The sequence below is a fragment of the Peromyscus californicus genome, unplaced genomic scaffold (assembly GCF_007827085.1).
Source record: "Peromyscus californicus insignis strain IS unplaced genomic scaffold, ASM782708v3 Scaffold_10__1_contigs__length_136768540, whole genome shotgun sequence".
Lineage (NCBI taxonomy): Eukaryota > Metazoa > Chordata > Mammalia > Rodentia > Cricetidae > Peromyscus > Peromyscus californicus.
Genome location: NW_026294391.1, coordinates 135,496,199 through 135,520,073, shown reverse-complemented (window position 1 = coordinate 135,520,073; position 23,875 = coordinate 135,496,199). Strand labels below are relative to the sequence as shown.

General features: G+C 39.0%; 1 protein-coding gene across 1 annotated transcript in view; it reads left to right on the top strand.

Moving 5' to 3' along the window:
- Positions 1–23,875, top strand: part of Gab3 (GRB2 associated binding protein 3) — a 113,160-nt gene that overhangs the window by 49,171 nt on the left and 40,114 nt on the right. Inside the window, exons 2-4 of the mRNA XM_052742770.1 lie at positions 6,079–6,382; positions 14,203–14,419; positions 14,914–15,395. Of these exons, the coding sequence (XP_052598730.1) occupies positions 6,079–6,382; positions 14,203–14,419; positions 14,914–15,395 (1,003 nt within the window). The remainder of the gene's footprint in view (positions 1–6,078; positions 6,383–14,202; positions 14,420–14,913; positions 15,396–23,875) is intronic.

Genomic DNA, 23,875 nt, shown 5'->3' with positions numbered 1-23,875 from the left:
TTGTACATTATAGTATTCAGCCCTACACTGATTGCCTTTCACACAATATTATTTATTGGGATAGTTTTTAAATTGATTTTGTGGGTAGGAAGCAAGCTCCATACCAGGTATACCAATAGGGCTGGCAGAAGATATGCTCTCCATATATGCTAAAGTTTAGGAAACAGCTCCTATAGAAAAACTCATTCTTAACAGAATTTCATTGATTCTAAGTTTGAGAGATTACAGTCTGAAATCAAGGTTCCAGCAAATCCATTACTTCTGAGGAATATAGAGGAAGGATTCTTCTTAGCTTTTAAGTAGCTGTCTTATCTCTGTGTTTCTTCAGTGTTTTTCTTGTGTACCACTTTGTGCCCTAGTATCTCCTTTTATAAGGACATCAATATGTAATGGGCTATAATAATGTGTAGTTATAGCCCACCTTAATGGCCTTACTTTAATGTGATAAAGATCCTATTTCCCAGTTGGTTGACATTCACCCTATTTGGGAAGAGAGAATAAAATAATTTGTGTAGGGGAATACAATTCACCTGTAACAGGGAAACACAGGTTCAAGTGTCAGTCCCTCTGCCATAGAGAGTGGATCATTAGTTAGAGGCCAGACTGGGCTGCATAGTGAACTGCAGACCAGCATAGGCTATACAACAAAAACATTTCTCAGAACAAAAAGAACATCTGTGCACACTTAAGACTATGATACATCTTTTCAGTTTCATGTAATTCACAGATCACCTCTCTATCATGTTATTTGTCTTTTAAAAATAAATTTTATTATGTATATTTTAGTTTCATAACATGATATTATGATAGTGAAATGGTTACCATACTGAGGTATATTACCATATATCTCACAGTTCTTGTATTTGTGATAAGAGTAGCTAAAATCTACTTACTATATGCTGTGGGATGTTCTGTATGGCAAATGTGTTGCTCTGATTGGTTAGTAAATAAAACACTGATTGGCCAGTTGTCAGGCAGGAGGAAGTATAGGCGGGACAAGGAGGAGAATAATTCTGGGAAGTGGAAGGCTGAGGCAGAGAAACTTGCCAGCCGCCGCCATGACAAGCGAGATTTAAGGTACCAGTAAGCCACGAGCCACGTGGCAACTTATAGACTAATAGATATGGGTTAATTTAAGATATAAGAACTAGATAACAAGAAGCCTGCCACGGCCATGCAGTTTATAAGTAATATAAGTATCTGAGTGATTATTTTATACGTGGGTTGTGGGACTGCGGGTCTTGGTGGGACCTGGAGAGAAGCTCTCCAGCTACAACTATACAATAACATCCAATACAAAATATTTTTAAATTATAGTCCTCTGTAAGTTAAACATTAGATCTCTAGACTTCTTCATCTTAAATGTCTTCTACTTTGTATACTCTGATCTACATCTCCCTGTTTCCTTGTATGCCTTACCCTCATTAACCACCATTTCATCATCTCTGGACATTTGACTTTAAAAAAATAATTCCATATATAAATGGAGTCATATAATGTTTTTCTTTGTGTATGGCTTATTTCACCTGACATATTTTCCAAATATACCTGATAAATGCTACACTGCTTCCTTTTTTAAGACTGAATGACATTCCATTGTGTAGATGTACCACATTTTCTTTAACCATTTGTCCACTGTTAAACAAGTAATTCTGAAATGAACATGGCAGTGCAGACATCTTTACAAGGTGTTGATTTTTGTCTTCTTTTGGTATATCTCCAAAAAAGGAATTTCTGGATCATATGGTAGTTCTAGTTTTAACTTTATAGTGGTCATACTAATTTACATTTCCCACTAAGTGTGTACAAGGGTATCCCTTTCTCTCTACCCTCACAAACAATTGCTTTTTCTTTTTAATAGTAGATAACCTAACTGGGGCGAAGTAATGTTCATTTGTTTTAATTTGTGTTTCCCTAATGATTGGTGATGTTGAACATCTTTTTAATACCTCTTAGCCATTTATGTCTTCTTTGTAGAGGTTTCTTTTCAGATCCTTCGCTATTTTTTTCCCCGTAAGACAGAGTCTCACCATTTAGCTCTGAATGACTTGGAACTCACTAAGTAGACCAGGCCGGCCTTGAAATCACAGAGATCCTCCAGTCTCTGTCTCCTGAGTGCCAGAATTAAAAGCATATGTCATCATACCCATCCAGTTTAAGTGGAGTTATTTTTTGTCCTGTTACTGAGCTGTAAACATTCCATTTTAAAATTTTTATTGATTTAAAATATTTATTTATTTTTAATTACGTATATGTGTATAGGGTGTTGTGTACATAAGTGCAGATGCCCTTGGAAACCAGAAGAGGGCTTTCTGGAGAGCCCCTGGAGCTGAGGTTATAAGAGGTAACAGGTGTGGGTACTGGGAACAGAATCTGGGTCTTCTTGTAGATCAGTGTGCACTCTTAAACAATGAGTTATCTTTCTAGTCCTAGAAGTTCTTTATAAATTTTAAAAGTTAAATCTAATCAGTTGGATGTGGTGGTGCATGCCTTAACTCCCAGCACTCAGGAGACAGAGACAGACCAATCTCTGAGTGGGAGACCAACCTGGTCTACAGAGTGAACTTCAGGATGGCTAGGGCTACACAAAGAAACCATGTCTCAAAAACAACAACAACAAAACCAACAAAATAACAACAACAACAAGAAACCCAATCTAATCAGAAGTATAGCTTGCAACTTTTTTCACAGTCTCTTTTTCACAGTTGCCATTTAATTTTGTCATTTCCTCCATTATGTGTTGAACCTTGGTCTTTGACCTACTTACTTAGCAAACAGCTCCCAGGACACATTATTTTGCCTTTTGTACAATCATAGTTCTCAGGCAGACATTTTAAAATCTAGGGAAATTCATGCTGGTAATCTTGAATGATATAGCATTAAGACTGCATTATATCTTCCTCAAGTTACTTATGTAACTCTTTTTCCTTCCAGCCCTGATGAACTACTTATGGACAAGTTCATGCCTTTTCCTTCTTTGTGTCTTTGTGCATGCTTCTCCCTCTGCATGGCTTTAGTTATAGTGTAGTCACTACTTCTCTTTGGAGCCTTCCCAGACCTTGATCTGACAGAAATCTGTCTTTTGTGTGTTCCCTTAGCATCTTGGTTATCTTTTATTACAACACTTGTCTCATTGACTACAATTATCTGATTATCCATCTGCCCACTTCCCCTGCCACCCACAAGACTGGGAGTGGCATGATATGTGACTTGCTCATCTTGACTTCTTCAGTATCTGCACAGTATCTAGCATATTAGTAGATCAACTGGTACTTTTTGAATCAATGAATTATAAACTTGTCTGTGTCATCTCCCTTCTGTGTTAAAAACACTTAACATGAAACTTGCTTCTGTGCTCATTTTGATTTCCTCTTTTGGAACCATTTTTCAAGAAGTAAAACAAAGTTCCTCTTCACATTTCCTCACCAAAGTGGCCTATGGAAAGTTTGGGGTACTCCAGGCCTTCCATGGAAGCTTTCCTTAGCAGGCATGCATGATATCATCCTGTTCTTTGTCCCTGTTAATCCCAAAGCTGGTTTCCCACCTCCTGTGTTCTATACCCCAAAGCAAGGTGAATTCCTCTCCTTATTAATGACCCACTTCCATCCAGTTTTCTTGTTTCCAGCCATGTTTTCTTGTAATTGTTATTGTTTTTTGAGACTGGGCCTCACTTTGTAGTCCAGCTGAACTGGAACTCACTATGTAGGGTAAGATAGCCTTGAACTCATGGAGTCCCACCAGCTTCTGCCTCCCAAGTTCTAAGATTAAAGTATACATTAGCATGTCTGGAAATGCCATGTTTTTGCAACAGACATTTGAGTCATTAATTTTTCTCTTTCTCCTAGATCATTCCCGTAAGTATACATTCATGTTATTATTTCTCCTTAAAAACACAATCATACTGCTTCCATCTTCTAAGAGTCAAATCTCTTTTCAGAGCTTTACATGCATGTAAAGGCAGAACTAGGTAAGGGCTTACCTGCTCCAACCCAACTCAGTGACTGTCCTCTTGCTTGTTGTCCCCCTCTCACAGCCTAGAAGGGCTTTTGATTCTTAGGTATACTCATGGGTCTTTAATGACAACTGGTCTTTGCTTTCCAGTCATCTTTGGATTCTCTGCTTCCCTGAATCTCATATTATTTGGGTAGAGAGAGAGTTGAATGTACTCCAAATGATGGCTTCTTTTTCCCCTATTTTCTTGGCTTAAAAACTAGAGATATGGAGGTTGGAGAAACTGCTCAGGGTTAAGAGCACTGGCTGCTCTTCCAGAGGTCCTGAATTCAAGTCCCAGCAATCATATGGTGGCTCACAACCATCTAGAACTGTAGTCCCGTAGGATTCAAAACCCTCTTATGGTGTTCAGAAAAAACACCCAGACACATGAAAACAAAACAAAAACAAATCTTTTTTTTAAAGCAGAGATACAGAAGACTTCCTATTCTATTGGTCACCATGCCTCCTTGCAGAACCACACATCCAGCTGTCACACATGCCATCACATGGAAGAGAAAACCACAGAGTTATAAATCTCTCCACTTGCATATTTGTCACCCTGTTGCCCTTTTCTGTGCTCATTCCCATTTGGGGCTAATGCCACCAATCTCTGCAGCAGAAAGTAAGTCTGTGCTATGCATGTGGGCTGGTACAGTTGCATGAAATGATTAAGGGATACCTAAAATAAAAAGGTAAGGAACTCAGGTTCCCCACTTCCTTCTCCAAACTGTGGACATATATTGCATCATTAGACTCCCCAGTGCTGATCTCTCCTTAAAACTATGCAGTAAAGCAGACTTGAAGATGGTATATTTTTTCCTTTAGTACCAAATGTATCATTAGAAAGTTTGGTATGGTTATGAACTGTAATACTAGCACTTGGGAAATAGAGGCAAGACAAATTCAGAAATATAGTCTTAGTTAGATTTTTTATTGCTGCAATGAAACACCATGACCAAAAAGCAAGTTGTAGAGGAAAGGATTTATTTGGCTTACACTTCCATATCACTGTTCATCACTGAAAGGAGTCAGGACAGGAACTCAAACAGGGCAAGAACCTGGAGGCAGGAGCTGATGCTGAGGCCATGGAAGGGTGCTGCTTACAGGCTTGCTCCCTATGGCTTGCTCGGCCTGCTTTCTTATAGAACCTAGGACCACCAGGCCAGGGATGACACCACCCACCATGGGCTGGGCCCTACCCCATCAATCACTAAATAAGAAAATGCCTTATGCGGGGTGATGGTGGCACACACCTTTAATCCCAGCACTTGGGAGGTGGAAGCAGGTGGATCTCTGAGTTTGAGGCCAGAGTCTCTTGGTCTACAGAACAAGTTCCACAACAGCCTGGGCTACACAGAGAAACCCTGTCTCGGAAAAAAAAAAAAAAAAAAAAAAAAAAAAGAAAATGCCTTACAAGCTTACAAGCCTGCCTACAACCTGACCTTATGGAGGCATTTTCTTAATTAACGTTCCCTCCTCTCAGATAACTTTAGCTTGTGTCAAGTTGACATAAAACTGACCAACACATACACACACACACATACACACACACACACACACACACATACACACACACACACATACACACACATACACACACACACACACACACACACACACACACACACACACACACACTACCTTTACTTATTTTATTTAATGTGTGCAAATGTTTTGACTGCATGTATGTCTGTGCATCACATGCATGCCTGGTGCCCATGAAATCAGAAGAGGACATCAGATCCCCTGAAACTGGAGTTACAGGTGGTTGTGAGCTGCCATGTGGATGATGGGAACTGAACCCAGGTTCTCTACAAGAGCAAGAAGTGCTGTTAAACACTGAGCAGCCAGATCAGTCCACAGCCCTTTAAATCAATAATTTGAGGTCATTTTTAGCTACACAGTGAATTTGAGTCTATCGTGGCCTCTATGAGACCCCCCTCTCTCTCCAAAAACAAAAACTATTACTTTAGAATGGCAGTTTTTCTTCTTTCTTGCTGCCCTTGTCCTCCTATAAGGTTCTTGTCAGAGCTTGAGAAACACAAACAATTGGTCTAATAACTTCTTGTCAAATTTCCTATACAGGCTTGGCGCAAGCGCTGGTTTGTCCTCCGACGGGGCCGCATGAGTGGCAATCCTGATGTCTTAGAGTACTACCGCAACAAGCACTCCAGCAAGCCTATCCGTGTGATAGATCTCAGCGAATGCACTGTGTGGAAGCATGCAGGCCCTGGCTTCGTTAGGAAGGAATTTCAGAACAATTTTGTGTTCATTGTCAAGACTACTTCCCGTACATTCTACCTAGTAGCCAAGACTGAGGAAGAAATGCAGGTGTGGGTACACAGCATCAGTCAAGTCTGCAATTTTGATCACCTGGAAGATGGTGCAGGTAAGAGCAGGGTTGGAACTCCTGTGAACAAAGGGATTGTCCAAGGTGCTTTGCTGGTGCTGGAAAGCTGCTGCAAATAAGTGATGCCTGCCTCTGTGAAGGTATTTTGGCAATCTAATGTATATTACAAGAGCTAATCCCACTGAAGTCAATACAACACTGGAAAACACTGTCTTTTGCTTAGTAGTAGGACTCAAGTCCAAATGTGGAAAGGCAAAATCTGCCCATATACGTAACATTGGAGATCTCTGCTGGTAAACAACCTGGAAGTTCGCTCTGGGTCACTTTGGGGCATTGGGAGCAGTTAACTCAATCCTTTCCTCCTTTTTCCCTTTTCTTCCTCTTCCTCCTAATTCCACTCCCTCTCTTCCTCCAGCTCCTTCCCTCCCTCCTCTTTCACCCTGTTTCCACATACTACCATTCCCATGTAATATACAAGATGGTTATAACCTAGGGTTATAATTTACTTCCCTTTGTAGATTTTATTTTTGAGCCTGTAGTAGTCAAGGTTCTTTTAAGTAATAAAACTAATATAGTGGTGTGTGTGTGTGTGTGTGTGTGTGTGTGTGTGTGTGTGTGTGTGTGTGTTTATTAGAGTGGCTTGTAAGTGTGGTCTGGCTAGTCCAGCAATGGCCAAGAATCATATAGTTGTTCGATCCATGAGGATGTATGTCACAGTTGGTCTTCAGTCTACATTGAAATCCTTAAAAAAGTAGGTTCTAATACCAGCAAAGGAATGCCTCAGTAGCAGGATAGATGAACTTGCCAGCGAGAGTGAGGGCAAGCAGGCAAAAAGCAAAAGCTTTCTCTTTCCATGTACTTTTATGTGGGCTGCTACCAGAAGGTGTGGCCAAGATTTAGGTTGTGCCATCTCACCTCAAATGATCAAATCAAGAAAATCCTTCACAGGCTTACTCAGCCACTTGGGCTTTAGTTGATTCCAGATGTAGTCAAGTTGACAACCAAGATTAGCAATCACGGTGCCCTAGTATTATTTCACCATATTCTGACATTTAGAATAGGGAAATTTGAATCTGATTTCTTTTAGCCTCTTTGTTTAGTAGAAAAAAATTGTATCCCTAATATTGGCACATACTTCAACATTTCAAACTCCGTTACTTTTTGTCATCTACCATGGAAATATCCACATTCTAACACCAGGTGGCAACAGGGAGTCAGGGTTACATCTCTAAGGCAAACATGCATGTGTGCTTCCTTTTCTTTTCATGAGCCAGCAAAGCTTATTAAGTGATACTATTAGTAACATTGCTGAGCTTTGAAAGCACTCAAATAAAAGGAAATGAAGTGACAGCAAGTACTTTATCTTTGGTACAACAGATAGAGCTTGCAAAGTTGCAGTATATCCATCATGCCTAGAGCCTGACATCAAGCAAACCCAGAAGAGCCTCCCTGACCAACTCTTCCAGTGGTGCTTGATGCTGGCCCTCCACTATCCTATTCTCTACCTTCAGCCAAACTTTTTTAACTTTCTTTTTATTTATTCTTTATGTCTTTCACATCATGTATCTTGATCCCATTCATTTCCTGCCCCGTCATATCTGCCCTCTGTCCTTGCAGCTCCCCCCAAATAAATTAAAATAAAATTTAAGAGAAAAGAGAAAAAAAGGAAATATCTCATCATGGAAGCTGTATGGTGACACAGTGAGTCATGCAGTAAACCCTTTTTATCCATATAGCTTTACTTGTAAGTGTTCATTACAAAGAGTCATTGGTCTGGTTCGAGGCCTCTGGTTTCTACTACACTATACATACTGGGCCCTCACTGGGACTCCTCTTAGATATCCTGTTGCTGCCCTGTGTTGTGGAGATCCTGCAGCTTTTGAGTCTTCAGGACTGTCTCCTTCACATGTTCCAGCAGATCACAGATGGGGTGGATGTTGGGATGGGCCAACTCATAGTCCTGGTTCTGAGCCTTGGTAGTTGCAGGGTTTGTCAGCCCACCAGCTTCACCTCTCCCTTCACCACCAAAGTGAACTCTCTAGCATTGCCCTGGCTAGTTCACCCTTTGCAGCAATGAGCAAGGGCTGGGGCCAGTTCTCCTGATTTTTTGCCCTCAGGGTAGTCTCTTCTACACCTATACCTTCAGGGCCAGCTCTACAGTGTTGCCACTCTTCCTAGTGCTGCAGCTGATGAGAGACAGGGATAGCTCTCCCACTCTTATGACCTCAGGGCCAGCTCTCCCACCTGCCACAGGCAGTGATGGGGGAAGGGGGCATCTCTCCCCCACCCACACCACCATATGGCAGATGAGGGTCAGGGCTAGATCTCCCATGCTCACGTTCTTGGGCCAGTTCACCCATATCCCCTTGTCAATAGGGTCAGCTCTACTGTGTTGCCAGCCGAGGTTCAGGGGCCGCTTTCCCGAATGCTGCAGTTGGTAAGGGTCAGCTCCCCCATCCACCACAGGTGGCAAGGGCGGGGGGGGGGGGGGTTGTTCAGCCAAACTTTTACATCTATATTTTTTTCATACACATTATTATGTGTCTCCTCTTTCTTTTTTCATACAGCAGTTGTCCCAAAACATATATATGTAATATATTTCCCAGTGACTCAAAAGGAACAGGAATAAAGAACCAGGAAGTAACTAGAAAACCCTGCCTTTAATCCCAGCACTCTGGAGGCAGAGGCAGGCGGATCTCTGTGAGTTCAAGGCCAGCCTGGTCTCCAAAGTGAGTTCCAGGAAAGGTGAAAAGCTACACAGAGAAACTCTGTCTCGAAAAACCAAAAAAAAAAAAAAAAAAAGGAAACCCTGCCCTGTTGTGAATTTGGAAGAAAGAAAGAAACTTCCCCACAACTCCTTTTATTCCCTCCACTTTTAGGAAAATGTAAAGGTCAAGTCCTTTTCATCTGAAATCCATGTTATAAAGACTGTCTTTCAGCTTTCCATGTGCAACAGCCCCCTTTATTTACAGGTGTTTGATTTCAAAATCTCTAGTAGAAGCCTGAAGCCTTCGACAGTGCCAAACTGTATTTTTGATGGTATATCATTTTTCTCTATGTGTATACACACAAATTTAATGCCTTTCCATCTTACATAAGTGTTTATCATACATTATGACTGTCACCAGAAACTTTTTCAGTTTGAAGTAGAACAGCAAAATAAATACATATTTCTTTTATCTTCACAATTGTATGAATAGAAGGCTCATTCTTATGTCAATCTTGCAACATTAGTATAAGATTTTTTTTCTTATTAAGTGAAAATATGTCACCTGTTTGTACTAACAGAAGCACTTTACAACTTTTATTTTACATAATTCAATTACTGAGATCATTATTCTTATACATTAAGGCTAATATTAAGAAAAAAATACTTAAAAACAATCACTGTTGGTGCCATGACAACTAATTTGATAACAAAGAGGCTACTAAGTGCCTGATGGGCACAATAGTGTAGACTATGCATATGCTGGACAAAGAGAGGATTAAAATTCTAGGCATCACACAGTTCATGGCACAAGAATTTATCAAACTATACAAAATGCCTTACAATTTAAAACTTATGGATTGGAGAGATGGCTCAGTGGTGAAAAGTGCATACTGCTCTGGCTTCTGACCTAGGTTTGGTTCCCATAACCCACATCAGGCAACTCGTAACTTCCTGTAACTCCAGATCCAAGAGGTCCAAAGCTCTCTTCTGGCCTTCACAGTCACTGCACACACACACACACACACACACACACACACACACACACACACACACACACACACGAGCATGTGCACACACACATTTTTTTTTAAAAAAACATACTACTTCCTTATTTCTGAAAATTTCCATTTCATATTTTCAGACCAAGGTTAATTTTAGGTAAATAAAACCACAGAAAGGGAAAGTGCAATAAGATGGAACAACTGTATAGTATTTACTTCTGTCTTGGGCAATCGCAGTCTAGTCAACATTGTATCTTCCCTATGAATTTGTCTTATCCCATACTGACTCTGTGCCAGATATGCTGTTGTCATCTCTACTTTACAGTAGAGGACACTTGAAGAAAATAGATGATAACTAGAACCTGGACATGATCCTAGGAAGTTCAGGGTTACTCTGACTGAGGAACCCTGTATCAAAAACTTGGTTCCAAGAAAAAATAAAAGCAAGCTTTTCATTGGCTTTTTATGATCTGCAGTTCCTATTAGTTCTTAATCCTGATTAATTTTTGAGCCCTGTTCTTAGGCTTTGGTTAGAATGTTAGTGTCCCTGAGAAACATGTGGTACCCAGCCATAACAGCACACTGTTCCTTTCTTTCTCCTTATATACAACAATTATTAACACCATTTCATTTATGTGTTGCTTATGTGACTCCTCTAGTATAAGTGTAAACTCAAGTAAAGGCAGGGTCTTTGTTTCTGTTACATCACCAGAGTTAAAAATGTTCCAGTCACATATGTAGATGCACTACTGGATATTCTATATAAACATGAATATACACACACTTAATATAAAATAAGTATTTATGCATACATAATGTGTTAGACTTGTTGATGAAGTGACAAAAACAAAGGGGGACAAATTTATTTTGGCTAGTGCTTTCAGTCTGTGATTGCTTGGCTCCTTTGTTTGTAGACCTATTGCTGTGGGCCTGTTGTGAGGCAGAAGATGATAGCCACAAGAATATATGTTCATCACAGTTACTCACCTCACAGTAGCCAGAAACAAGGGGAATGAATGTCTATACTTGTGGGCTTCTTCCTTCTTTTTTTGTTCCATCCAGGACCCTAATTCATTGGGTGGTGTACACATTTCTCTCCCCTTAACCATTTGTGAAATTGCCTATACTCAGAACTGTGCCTGAATAACCTTTTAGTCATTTTTCAATCCAGTCAAGATGATAAGATTAATCATCACAAGTCTCCCCTTTGTCTATCTGGTACCCTATCAAGTATCCTTAAACCATATTCAAACTAAAAATAAAGACAGTAGCATGATCACAATTCTACATATCATGCTATAACTATCCTGTGTACAAGTGAAAACACTCAAATTCTTTTCTCAAAGTGTCAACAGATTCAACATTGCTCAAGTGCAAAGACTTATATGGAGAGTGGAGGCAATCTCTTGTCTGTGAACCCCTATAAAAAATCAAGAAATAATTTACATACTCCCAACATAAAATGGCACAGAGTAAACACTCACATTCCAAAAGGCAGGATGGGGCATAAGAAAGGAGGGACAGGACCCAAGCAAATTCAAAACCCAGCAGGTCAAGTATTAAATCCTATAGCTCCGTGTCCATCTCCTGGAGCATAGTGTATTATGATGTGAGCTCCTCAGGTTTTGGAGAGCCATGCCCCTCTAGCTTTGTCAGCTACAGCCCATGTGGTTTCCTCCCTAGGTTGGCTCCACTTCCTCCCAGTGACTTTCTTTTTTTATTTTAATTTATTTTTATGTGCATTGGTATTTTGCCTGCATATAGTCTATATGAGTGAGGGTATCAGGTCCCCTGGAACTAGAGTTACAGACAGTTGTGAGCTGCCATGTGGGTGCTGGGAATTAAACTGGGGTCCTCTGGAAGAGCAGTCAGTGCTCTTAACTGCTGAGCCACCTCTCCAGGCCCCACAGTGCTTTTCTTTAGAAGATGTTCCATGTTCTTGACATTTCCAGCTTCTTGTGTTCTCCTTTGTATCTTCAGCTTCATTATCACAGCTTTATACATTGTCCTCTCATTGGGCTCCTCCCAAAGAATCTAACCCTGATGCACATTGTTTGGTTTCTCAGGCTTTCCTTTGAAATTAGATAGACACCTCCAAGACCCTAAGACTCTTAGATTTAGTATCCTTGTAAAACCAGCATCTTGTGAATGATGCTAGTGTCCGCCATCAGTTCATGGTGGTAGCTAGTCCTTCTTGAAACATATCTGTAGCAATATCCAAATACTTGGGCAACTGAACTTGGGTAGCCTTGTGTGAGCAAGGCATCCTGTGAATAGCACTCTTCCTCTCAAGGGAAAGTCTTTCAAATGCGTTTATACCTTAACATTTTTAGACCTGTAATGGTTGGGTTACAATAATTCTTGAGGTATCATCAAGACATCTTTCCTATTTTCCTGGTGCAAAGTGCTTAACATTGTTGTTGTTGTCATTGCTACAAATTTTGGGATTGGGACCAGGTCCTTGGTCATAGTAAGCATGTACTCCATCACTGAGCCACATACCTTCCATCTAACTTCTTTTTAATGATGCTAATCTTTTTAAAAACCATGACTTCTTTAGTTACAACTTTATATGTATTTTTCAAGCCAAACTGAAGTGTTTTTTTTTTTTAAGTCTTTCCATTCTGAGGATAGAGAGATGGCTCAGCACTTAAGAGCACTGACTGCTCTTATAGAGAACTTGGGTTTATTCCCAGCACCCACATGGCAGCTCACAACAATCTGTAACTACCATTCCAGGGGGATTTGATGTCCTCTTCTGGCCTTCTTGAGCACTGCACACATACAGTGCACAGACATACATGTAGACAAAACACATGTATACTAAAATAAAGTTAAAAAATAAAATGAAATAACAAAAAAATAAGTTCTTGCATTTTGCTTTTTGTTCCCTGATTCTCACTGTAAATGTGACTAAAATCAGCTAGTAACCCTGTAGAACAGAATGAAACTTGTGTTCCACAAGGTCTCAGGGCATGACAGAATTCAGTAATGTTCTTTTCTACTATGCAACATGAACTGCCTCTAATTCTATCCCCAGAAGAATCTGCATTCTCTTGTAATACCTCAAGAGTACAGTCTTTTCTGTCTGGACTCTTACAACATTCTTATTTTCTAAATTCTCACTAGAGTCATCACGAAGTTCTGCTTGCAGAATTCCAGATCTTCTCTAGCTCAGGTCTCAAAATTTCCAAATTCTTCCCATAAACCAGTTCCAGAAGCATCTGAATCACATATTTAGGAGTAATTCCAGCAACATCCCCACCTCTAGTGCCAATTTTCTGTGTTAGTCAGATTTTTGTTGCTATGGCAAATACATGAGAGAGAGAAGTTGAAAGTAGAAATCTTCATATTTTACTCACCATTTCAAAAGTTTCAAACCGTGGTCAACTGGCTCTGTTACTTTGGGTCTGAGATAAAATAGAATATTATAGCAGTAGAAGAGTTTAGCAGAGGCTGCTTATCTTGTTATAGACAGGAAGGAGGTGGGGGCAGGATAGAATACAGCCCCCAAAACATGCCTCTCTAGTGACCTCTTTCCTCCAAGGAGGCCTACCTCCAAAAGTTTCCACAACCTCCAAATAATGCCATCAAATTATCAATCCCTCAGTAGATTAATCCATTCTTAAATGGGAATCTACATGATCCAGTCACTTTTCAATGATTAATACTACTCAGTATCAGAGCCTTTAATACATGAGCCTTTTGGGAGGGGGGAGACATCATATCCAAACCATGATATTTATATGCCTGAATGCATATGTAAGTATATACATATAGATTTATTATGCATAAATTAAATACATATGCACAGATACATGATATTTGTTGAGTGAATAAACAATGATTCAAGGCTGTTGCTGAGGACTGTTAAGCTGTGTGTAGACTATTGAACTGCAGGTTTTGAGACCAAGAATCCTTATTTTTGGGGTTTTTTTTGCTCTTAATTGATTCAACACTTCACTCTTGGAACACTGGTCTCCTTTCCCAGACATTGTTTATAGCTTGAGGAAATGGTTGCCTCTACCAGTAAAAACACCAGCTGTGATTTGCATCTTCTATTTGGTTCTTGGATACTGTTTGAGAAACTTTGATGGAGTGTTACAGCCATTCTTAAAAACTAACCTGGGAAATGATTTTTCCAGCAGATTCTGTGGAGAGTCTCTCTCACATGCCCTCCTCCCTCCAGCCATCCCCTGCCAGTTCACTTCATACTGCCCATGTTGCCAACTCTGCCTTGCCAAAAGATGACCCAAACACTAATGCCGTAGCCACTGAGGAAACCAGAAGCGAGTCAGAGTTTCTCTTCCTTCCTGATTATCTGATCCTGTCCAACTGTGAGACTGGAAGACTGCACCATGCCAGGTATGCTTACTTTGGGGACTAAGTTGGACCTTCTAGAATGTTCTACTCTGTTCACAGAACTCACACTGCCTTCTGCAGAGTCTGTCTCTGAAATGTGCTCAAAGAACATAGCCAAATAAGTCTGTTTAGCAACAATGTTTTCTAGTGGATGGTTATACTCTCATCTCTTTCTTACTACTGCTAATGACGAGGGGAGATCATTATCAATATCACTATTAAAGATGAAGTAGTATACTAAATAAAATGAGCCAGGGGTTTCAGTATTGTGGCTTTCATTTCTCACCTCGCATTTCATACTCATCTGATGCTTTATAGGATGAAAAAAACAGCAGACATTTTTTCTTCACTGAGGAGTTGGTGTAACTGTGGGTTGTAAAAAGAATAAGTCTCTACAAGTAGAAAAAGGGTGACATATGACAACTTAGAATGAAGTACATTGTGGATTTTGTGTGTAGATGTCTACATATCAATCAAATTTACATGCTTTTCTTCAGTCTTCCCACCAGATGTGATAGTTGGTCAAATTCGGACCGTTCATTGGAACATACTTCATTTGATGATGTTTTTCTTGATGGTCTGCAGCCATTTACCTCTAATAATTTGGTTCACCCCCTGCGCCATGGGAATGGATCTCAGGATGTGCCTTCCACAAGGCCCCAGGCTGCTCTAATCTGGAATAGAGAAATCAATGTCCCATCCAGGAACCACATGTCTTCTTCACCATTTCTGGAATCTTCCTTAAATCCCACAATTCATGTAGAAAAAAAGCAAATTTCCTTACCCAGTGGGGCAAAAGAACTAAACATTATGTCCAACACTCCACCTCCTCGTCCTCCTAAGCCAAGTTATCTCTCTGAACGGCGCCAAGAAGATCAGCTCCTGTTGACTGGGTGCAGCAGTAGCAAGAAGCCAGGGTACACTATGGTGCCAAGAAGAATCTCTCTCTCTGGTTTAGACCATGTAGGGTCATGGAAAGGTAAGTGTTGGGTGCTAATATTCAGGTACGTAATTATGGGCAAGGACTATCCTTCACAACTCTTTATCACACCTTGTGTCCACATGGTAGCATTCATTGGTCAAACCAGCCCAGTCTCCTAATGAGGCTGAATGTACAATGAGAACACACAGAACTCTCCTGGTTCTAGGTACTTCCACCCCTCTTTTGAGCCTAGCCACCAGAGAAGATTCTTAGGTTGCTAAAGATACTGTAAAAGAATGGAGTCCCTGTCCATTGTGAGTCCTTGCCCAACTGGTAAACTCTTCATCTGAGACTGAGCTGCTGAGTTTTGTTTGGAGTCACTTGAAGACATACTTAGTACTGAAGGTCATGTGGTTTTTCTTCCACTGGATTCCATTCTCTTCTTCGCTTCTCACCTGCATAATGATCTTGGAGACTGTAGATAATAGCTCCTTGTATTTCTTATCAATTTTGTTAGTCTCATTCAGCATCCCAATTCACAAGTTTTTTCTAGATCCTAACTGGCATATTTAATTCTCGCCTAGCTTCATCAAATCTGGTCTACTGACATACCCTTCAGTGTGAATAACTTGCAGTTTTCTATATAGTGCCATTTTCTACCACTCTCTGCCCTTCCACTCCAGATCTCTGAGACCTTCGGAAGCTGCTCAACACAAGTTCATACAAATATCCTCACTGTGGCTTTTTAGTAAACTCTTTACTCCTTCTTTGGGCAGTCTCATATTTTGCCGTGAGTTCGTCAGCCTAAGCATCTTATTCCTTTCTTTCATGCCTATGGGTCTCAGACAGATAAAAAAAAATTCTCTCTCTCTCTCCCTTCACCCAAATACAATCACATACTATTACTTACTAAGAATATATATCAAAGGAATTAGTCAAAGTGTAAGGAAGGCAAATTGGCTTTCAAATCTCTCATTCTGATTAGGAAATATGTCACTCTGGAAACACTCAAAGTTCTTTAATAATGTAACTAACCATCACACATCAGACAACCCCAGTAAAATGAGTGTGTGCTGATTGCACAAAGGTTCTTAATGCATGAGAATAGTGACAAAAAGTGAGGGCAAATAAAAGTTGGTAAGCAAAATTTAGAAACTGAAGTTGGATGGTACTTGTGCACTACTTTAATCCCAACACTTGGAAAGCAGAGGCAGGTGGATCTCTGAGTTCAAAGTCAGTCTGGCCTACAGAGTGAGTTCCAGGACATCCACAGCTGTTAAACAGAGAAACCCTGTCTTAAAAAAAATTAGAAACTGAAATTAATAAAGCTAGTAGAATAATGGAGTGTGACAATGAATTGAAAGTTTTGAGACAAACATAAAACAGCCAGGTTGTGTTCTTTCAGATAAAGACAAACACAGGTTAAAATAGATGAAAATAGGGGTTTTGACCATGAAGCAACAGTAAGGAGTAGAAGCAAATTGGGTTGGACAAAGCAGAGGGAACATGTGAAGCGGATCACTGCTTTTCCTTTGCCGCCTACCTGGATGTGGGGTTTGTGTGTGGAGGTAGAATTGGGAAAGGCCCATTTTTGTTGATCTGGATGTCCATCACATGATGGGGCTCCCTGTATTGAGAAGGCTGTTCTGTTCCCTCTGTCATAAATGAAACCATGTGTATAAGGGTCTCAGTCTGACTCTGCTTCCTGTCCTCTGCGATTCAACTTGTACCAGTACCACACTTTCTTAATCATTGAAACTTCCTGTCTTGATAGATATCAGTTAGAAAATTCTTTCACCTCCTGTTTTCATATGCAATTTGTAAGGATGATTACAGATTACTTAGCACACCCATAACCATCTGTGTTTTACATTAGATCCTCAGAACTCGCTTATGTTATAGCTAAAAGTTTAGACCTTTTGATAAACATCTAATTTTCTTGTACTGCCATGTTTCTGGCAACCACAGGGCTAGGCCCCATTTTTTTGAGTTAACTGTTTTAGATTTAACATGTAGCAGTTTTTCTTTGTCTGGTTGCTTTAATTTGATATATCTTTTCAAATTAAAAGATTTCCCATTTTTATGGCTGAATGGCCTTCCACTGTATACATGTATACACGTTACTGTGTGCATACATGATGCTGTGTGTAAGTATATATGCAAATGTATGTGAAAATGACACATTTTTTCCTTTTACCTGTTGATAGACATTTTGCTGTTAATGTATCTTAGTAAGTGTGGTACTGCAGATGTCTCTTTGAAGTAATGATTTCATTTCCTTTGGGCATATAATCCTGATCCTAGAACTGCTAGATCATATGGTAAGACTATTTTTAATTTGTTGAAGAAGCTTCATGATATTTTCCATAATTTCTGCACCAATTCACATTCCTACTACTGGTGTGTAAGTGTTTTCCTTTGTTCACATTTTTACCAGAACTTGTGATTTTTTTTTTGGTCATTTTTATGGTTGTTATTGTAGCTGGGCTGAGTTGATAATCTAATTTTGAACTTCCCTGATGGTTAACAATGTTAAACATTTTTCATATATTTGTTGGACATCTGTTACCTTCTTGGAAATGTCTATTAATCTTTTATGAAGGTTTATTTATTTTTATTTTATATGTATGAGTGTTTCTTTTGCATGTATGTCTATGCACAGTGTTTGTGCAGTGCCTGCAGAGGCCAGAAGAAGGTTTAAGATCCTTTGGAACTAGAGTAATAGATGGTTGTGAGCCACTATGTGGGTTCTGAGAACTGAACCTTAGTCTTCTACAAGAGCAGTTAGTGCTTGTAACCACTAAGCCATCCCTGCAGCCTTTATTGATCACTTTAAACTTGGATAACTTGCTTTTTTGTTGTCGAGTTTTGAGTTCCTTATATATTCTCATGTATTTACTATTTTATGTTTATTTATTTTTTATTTAAATCAGTTTTATTTAAGAATTTCCAACAATGACCTATTTTATGTTTATTATGTTTATTATTATGTTTATTATCAAAGACATTTTATTTGGCTCTTTTGCTGTTATATGAAATTCAAATTGACTTTATATTTTGATATCCTATCCAGTTTTTCTAATATGTAGATTATTTTTCATTTTTTGTATAGATATATCATCTGCAGATAGTAATAACATCAGTTCTTATTTTTAACTCCTATATCAATTTATGAATAAAGCTATTGTAAACATAATGTGCAGCTTTTTGTATCTTGACAAATTCTTAAGTCCTCTGGATAAATAGCAAGGAATTCAATTGCTGAACCATATGGTTGAAAATAGGTTTAGGTTTTTATAAAACTGCCATACTATCCTCCAAAGTAGTCATATCACTTTGCATTCCTACCAGCTAGGAATTATAGTTCCTCTCACTCTACATCTTCACTTAGTATGGGGTGGTGTCAGTAGTCTGGTTTTTAGCCATTCTATTGGTTATTTCATTTTCATTTCCTTAATATCATATGATGTAGAGCATCTTCTCATAGGCTTATTTGCCATCTGTATGTAGTTTATAGTAAGGTGTCTGTTAAGGTATTTGGCCCATTTTAAGTAAGATTGTTTATTGTTTATTTTTAAACTTCTTTGTATGTGTTGGATACCAGTCTTTTATCAGGTATGTTTTATTTTTGAAATGTCTCTTCCTTGTTTGTGCTTGCTTTCCCCTTCTCTTGATAGTGTTATTTAAAAAAAAATTAATGACATCAGTTCTCTTTTTTCATCACTAGATACAAGATCATCTAGGTTTTATCCTAGTAGCAGCACTTTAATTTTTCATTTTATAGTTAAACCTAAGACCCACTTTGAGTTAATTTTTGTGAAAGGTATAGTATGGTGATATTTTATTTGTATTAAAATATTATTTGTATGTTAATAAATAAAGTTGCCCGGGGGTCAGAGCTATTAGCAAGCCATAGGAAAGCAGGGCAGTGGTAGCGTATGCTTGTAATTCCAGCACTTGGTAGGCAGAGCTGGGTAAGTCTCTGTGTGTTCAGGGATACAGCCATTATTGGATACACATGCCTTTAATCTTAATACCAATCATGGAAAACCTGGAGGCCTATACAGACAGGCCGTGAGGAGGTGGTCATGTGGTTGGGTTTACAACCAATGAGAAGGCAGGACAGGAACTCTATATAAAGACTTTAACACAGGGGTAGCTCTGGTTCGGAGAGGTAGGACCACTGCAGGAGGAAGGGTAAGGTTTTAGCTCTTAGCTCTGACCTCTTGGCTTTCTTCTTTGCATTGGTTCTGTGTTTATTACTTAATAAGAAGGTTGGATACATCTGCATTTGGCACCCAACGTGACAAGAATTCATTAAAAACCGCTTGGCTTGGCTTGGCGGCAGGTCCGGTTTCCGGCCTTGGCGGCCCGGCTGCCTAGCTCGGGCCCAGGCCTGACTGACCCGCAGCTGGAGCTACTTGCAACTGCTACAAACAACTCAGGCCTGCCCTGCCGAACAGGGCCCCTGCCTGTAAAGCCAAGGCTTGACTCGGCTCAAGCGGCTACACTTTCTTTCTCTCTCTCTCTCTCTCTCTCTCTCTCTCTCTCTCTCTCTCTCTCTCTCTTGCTGGATTCACACCTCGAACACCAGGTGGCTGTGAAATTCCCTGGGATTCTACTGTTCTACCCAGACTTGGTAAGTCAATTAACATATCTATTTAAAAGAGAATTTTTTTTTACATTAAAAAAAATGGGCTTTATGTGTACATTGGAAGAAAATTGGGCTTTGTTTGAAATTTTAGGCAATCTGACAATGGAACAACTATATGAAAAGATTAATATTGATCGAATTATTCAGTTTATTACTTTTATTATCCTCATTTTACTATTTAAAAAGATAGTCAACTTAAGTGCCAGGATAACAGTCTTAGTAAAACCTGTTAAACCGGTAAAAATGAATTATAGAGAAATTCAAATTCAGACAGAAGAAATAAATAGTGAAGTTGTTTCAAAATTGGATCGTAAGGTTACAGAAAGAAAGCCAGTTTTCACACAATCACCCTTAATTTATCCAGTAGCCGTACAGCAGCTACCTGATGAAGAGAATGAACAAAATACTTGGGTTCCAGTTGAAATGTTAGACTTACGAAGATTTAAGGAGGCAATAGCATCTTATGGCATGCACTCCCCATATGTAAAGCAAACGTTAAACACCTGGTCAACTTGTAATAGGATTCTACCAAAGGACTGGCGGGAATTGGCACAGGCTGTTCTTGAACCCGGACAAAATCTCCAGTGGAAAATGTGGTTCAGTAATGAGGCTAAAAATATAGAAAGACAATGGAGGGATAGCGGAATACAAGTCTGCCAGGATCAGCTTATTGGAGAAGGCCAATATGCTTCAGTACAAACACAATGTTCATATGATGTCCAAACCCTAGTTCTATGTCGAACGGCAGCTTTGAATGCATGGGACAGAGTTGAAGAACCAGGAAAAAAAACTGAGTCATTTACAAAGGTTATACAGGGCCCCAAAGAATCTTTCACAGATTTCTTACAAAGATTGACTTCAGCAGTACAAAAAATGGTCCCGAATTCACAGGCTAGTCAGATAATAATTGAATCTTTAGCCTTTGAGAATGCAAATGCAGCGTGCAAAAGAATAATCAGGCCGTTAAAGGCAAGATCTGCACCTTTGGAAGATTGGATTAGAGATACATACAGTTAATGTAGAGGCTTATGACCATGATGATATGTGGGTAGGAAAAACAATTTCAAAAGGTTTGAGGAATGTTAGATGTTTTGGATGTGGAAAGCAAGGACATTTGAAAAGGGATTGTAAACAGGTCATTCCTAGAAATAATGTTTCTTCAAGGAACACTGGCAACAGAATGCCCCTTCCTTCTGGAGTATGCAGAAGGTGTGGTAAGGGAAAACACTGGACCAACGAATGTAGATCAACAAGGGACAGACAGGGTAACCCTCTGCCTCGAGCTTCGGGAAACTCCCAGAGGGGCCTCAGGCAGGCCCCTACAGTAAATCCAGTTCAAACCTTTCCTGCAGTTGTAGAGGAAACCCCTACTCAAAGCAACTAAATAACCAAATGTCTATTGGAATAAATCATGTTAGTCGAGATGATGAAACAGAGAAAATAGGAAATACAGGAAAAAACATAAAGAAAATTTTTTGGCAAACTTCTATTAATGAACAAAGACCAAAACTAACAATAAAAATAAATGGTGTTTTGTTGTCTGGTCTGGTAGACACAGGTGCTGACATTACCATAATTGCACCAGAATTTTGGCATCCCACTTGGCCTCTTCAGGAGGTAAACATTCAACTCTTAGGAATTGGGACATTATCTCGAGTGAAACAAAGTGTAAGATGGCTTGAATGTATAGGTCCAGAAGGACAGAAAGGAAAATTAAAACCATATATGGCTAACAGAGCTATGAACCTGTGGGGTCGAGACGTGTTACAACAATGGAATACTCAGATTAATATCCCTCCAATCTCAGAAACAAATCATAAATTAGTACATGTTTCTGAGAGAAATATTAAAACATATTATTCTAATGAGTGCTCACCAGCCATCCATGTCATACAAGAACAGGGCTCAACAACTGATAATCTTCCAAAAACACTAACAGCTCTACCTTTAAAATGGTCAACAGACAAGCCTGTATGGGTTCAGCAATGGCCTTTAACAACAAAGAAACTCCAGGCTTTACAAGAGCTGGTGGAAGAACAGTTAAATGCTCATCATATTGAAGAATCAACCAGCCCTTGGAATTCTCCTGTATTTGTTATAAAAAAAAAAAATCTGGTAAATGGAGAATGGTAACAGACCTTAGAGCAATTAACAAAGTAATTCAGCCAATGGGCTCTTTACAATCTGGAATTCCTTTGCCTACTCTGTTACCAAAAGGATGGCCTCTCATAGTTATTGATTTAAAAGACTGTTTCTTTTCAATACCCTTACAAGAAAAAGACAGAGAAAGATTTGCTTTCACAGTGCCTACTTATAATAATTCTCAACCGGTTAAAAGATTTCAATGGAGGGTTCTCCCACAGGGAATGTTGAATAGCCCAACTTTGTGCCAATATTTTGTAAAACAGCCATTAGAAGTGGTACGTAAAAAATTTCCTAAATCTATAATTTATCATTATATGGATGACATTTTATTAGCTGATTCAAATGCAGATACTTAGAAAGAATGTTTGAAAAAGTAAAGAAAATTTTGCCTTGCTGGGGATTACAAATTGCTTCAGAAAAGGTACAAAGAGGAGATTCTATTAATTATTTAGGATATAAAATAGAACTTCAAAAAATTAGACCTCAAAAGATGCAAATTAGGAGAGATCGACTACAGACTCTTAATGACTTTCAAAGATTATTTGGAGACATTTCTCATCTAAGAACTATTGTTGGAGTAAAAAATGATGAACTGAATAATTTGTTTAAAACCTTAGAAGGTGATAAGGACTTAAATAGTCCAAGAGAATTATCACCTGAAGCTGAGAAGAATTGGCCTTGGTAGAAAAGAAAGTACATGAAGGGCACGTGGATCGTATTGATCCAAACCTGGATTGCATTTTGGTTATTTTACCTTCTAGGCATTCCCCAACAGGAATATTAATGTAAAGGGAAGATATTATATTGGAATGGATATTTTTACGAAATAAACCAAATAAAAAATTAAAAACTTATGTGGAAAAAATCTCTGACTTGATTTGGAAAGGAAAATTGAGACTTCGTCAATTAGCAGGAATAGACCCAGCAGAAATTGTCGTACCTTTAACTAAGGAGGACATTGAAAAATTATGGATAGAAAATGAAGCTTGGCAAAAAGCTTGTAGTAATTTTTTGGGAGAAATTAACAGCAAATATCCCAAAAGCAATAGAATTGATCTTATAAAGAGAGCTGATTGGATCTTGCCTCGAATTGTGAGGAAAAAACCCATATCTGGAGTTCGTACATTTTATACAGATGCCAACAAACAAGGAAAGGCAGGTTCCAAATCAGAAAATTTAAGTAAAGTGGTTCAAAGTCCTTATAATTCAGTTCAAAAATCAGAATTGTATGCTATTCTGTTGGTATTAATGGATTTTTCAGAACCTCTCAATATAGTAACTGACTCTCAGTATGCTGAAAGAGTAGTATTACATATTAAGACTGCAGAATTTATCCATGATGCTTCAGAATTAACTTCACTATTTATTCAATTACAAGATACAATCAGAAAAAGGAGTCATCCTTTATATATAACGCACATTCGATCCCATACTGGTCTGCCAGGCCCTCTAGCACAAGGCAATGATGAGATTGATAAATTATTGATAGGAAATGTGCTGGAGGCCTCAGAATTTCATAAAAAACATCATGTAAATAGTAAAGGTTTAAAAAAGGATTTTTCCATAACCTGGCAACAAGCCAAAGAAATAGTAAAGAAATGTCCTACTTGTTCCTTCTACAATCAAACACCATTACCAGCAGGATGTAACCCAAAGGGTACTCAGAGGAATGAAATCTGGCAGATGGACGTGTTTCACTTTGCAGAATTTGGAAAACTGAAATATGTACACCACACTA